The sequence below is a fragment of the Choristoneura fumiferana genome, chromosome 2, assembly GCF_025370935.1.
Source record: "Choristoneura fumiferana chromosome 2, NRCan_CFum_1, whole genome shotgun sequence".
Lineage (NCBI taxonomy): Eukaryota > Metazoa > Arthropoda > Insecta > Lepidoptera > Tortricidae > Choristoneura > Choristoneura fumiferana.
Genome location: NC_133473.1, coordinates 11,104,361 through 11,106,534, shown reverse-complemented (window position 1 = coordinate 11,106,534; position 2,174 = coordinate 11,104,361). Strand labels below are relative to the sequence as shown.

The 2,174-nt window shown below is 36.1% G+C and overlaps 1 protein-coding gene across 1 annotated transcript; it reads left to right on the top strand.

Moving 5' to 3' along the window:
- The first annotated feature begins 271 nt into the window (after nt 1-271).
- Nucleotides 272-1,800, top strand: LOC141445516 (uncharacterized). Its single transcript, XM_074111351.1, has 4 exons — nt 272-428; nt 512-694; nt 1,392-1,622; nt 1,712-1,800. The coding sequence occupies exons 1-4, from the start codon at nt 345-347 to the stop codon at nt 1,742-1,744; spliced, it is 531 nt and encodes a 176-aa protein (XP_073967452.1). The 5' UTR covers nt 272-344; the 3' UTR covers nt 1,745-1,800.
- Nucleotides 1,801-2,174: the final 374 nt, after the last annotated feature.

Genomic DNA, 2,174 nt, shown 5'->3' with positions numbered 1-2,174 from the left:
ATACATGTATCTCAACATTTGTGATGTGACAAAAAAGTATACAGGATTCGCAATTTATCAAGGATTATTTTTTATTTATTTTGTAGGTGAACTTACTTACAATCTAAACATAATGAATTGAATTCAAATCACTAAGCAAGAAGAATGTTCGTTATACCAACCAGTATCAGTATCAAAAGAGGTAGCTACTTATTGAATGAATACTCAATGTCGCAAACGAAAGAAAAAACGCCAAGGCGAATAGCAGCGCAAAACAAATAAAAACACCTTATCAGCTGAAGCTGTTAGCGGCTGGATGCTGCTCTCGATTTCTTTCATCTCGCATTCTCACTAACAGCAGTTCCATGAATAGCTCGCGGAGCCAAAACATCGCGTTAATTATAATAGTTTTTTTCGGAATTGATGTTCACATCGTTACGTCTAAACATGTGTGTATTCCAACAAAACCAAACTTTATTGACGTAAATTATAGATTCGAGTGTTTTACATTCCATTTTTAAATACATTTCAGTTGCGGGCTAGCAGAGTTCCAGTGCATTTATCAGGGGAGTTTATGAATTTTCTTCATAATTTGGGATCGAGAGTGTTTACATTGAAGGCAAAGAAACGCTTTGGAGTTGAACATGGTCACGAAGACACTACTACAGCTAGTTATCTTTTCAGTACAAGAAATGTTGAGGCGTGGAAGAGTGAGGTCAGTAAAGATTTTATTTAAAAAAGTGTCCCTTTGTAGTATTGCTCAGTTTTAGTTGATGTAAGGAGGTAGTGATTTTTAGGGTTCCGTAGCCAAAATGGCAAAAAGGGAACCCTTATAGTTTCGCCATGTCTGTCTGTCTGTTCGTCCGCGGCTTTGCTCAGAGACTATCAGTACTAGAAAGCTCTAATTTTGCACAGATAACTATGCCGACAAAATGGTACAAAAAAAATGAAAAAAACTTTATTTGGTGTACCTCCACTTGACGTAAAGTGTGGGTGTTTTTTTTTTCTCATCCAACCCTATAGTGTGGGGTTAGTTGGATAGGTCTTTTAAAACCATTAGGGGTTTGCTTTGCATTAGCGAGTTGGTTTTTCGATTCAGTGATCTGTTTGCGAAATATTCATTAAAATCGAGCGTGTCCCAAGTAAAATTTAAACCGGTGGGTGGAAAAATTTGAAAGAATTCAGGATGGTAGTAAGTATATCAAATTTACAAGGAAATCTATAACGGCTAAGTTTGATTGAGAATTATTAATAGTTTAAGAGAGTAAATAGAAGCCTAAGGTAGGTAGGTATAAAATATAAATACAAAATCCTTAGAAACATTACTTTATTTTTTCGTAATGGCTACGGCACCCTATCTTGGGTGTGTCCGACACGCTCTTGGTTGGTTTTTTATTATTATACTTTTTCAGACAAATTTTGGCATTCAAAAAGATGCACTTAGAGATGCTTTGATGATGAAACTTGTGTCATATTATGAGGACAAGTACAAACTATCAGACAGCCAAACAACTAAAACCACTACGACTACTTCCACCCCAGCACATCGCGATGTTCGCGTATTTATAGACAGAATCAGCAAAATTCACCCTGTATCAACAAAAACTCACTTCACGCACACTCGTCCAGCGCATTCTTATAAGGTATTTTTAATGCAAAACTGCATCAGTCATCATTCGAACTTTATGTAGGTAGGAATTTTATCAAAACTTACTCGTTGTATTAATTTCAGATGAACTTGTTACCTGATGTAGAAGTCATATAACTAAGTGAACTTATTTTTGATATACCAATAAATTGATATTAAGTATTAGAAGGCAAGATCAAGAGTTGATTTCAACATAGCCACCCTAAATAATAACTCAAGCAGTGAAGCAAAAGGTGTTAAAAGGCTAACAAGGATTTATTTTACTGATAGCAAATTGAAGCTTGTTTTTGGCTGCATTCATTTTACAACAAATCTGGCTGGAGATCGGCTCTCATTGGCACGTGTTCAACGGCGTGGAGCGAAAGGCACTCTCGGGGACAACTCCATCTACACTAAGTGCCATCTATCCGTGGTATGGCGATTTTTTACAAAGAGTTCCGTCCCAAATGCACCTTCAGGGATCTAGTATAAAATATGACACAGAAATTAGTGAACATTTTAAAAATATTTACATGAAAACGCGATCAGCCAAAATTATGTCATTGCA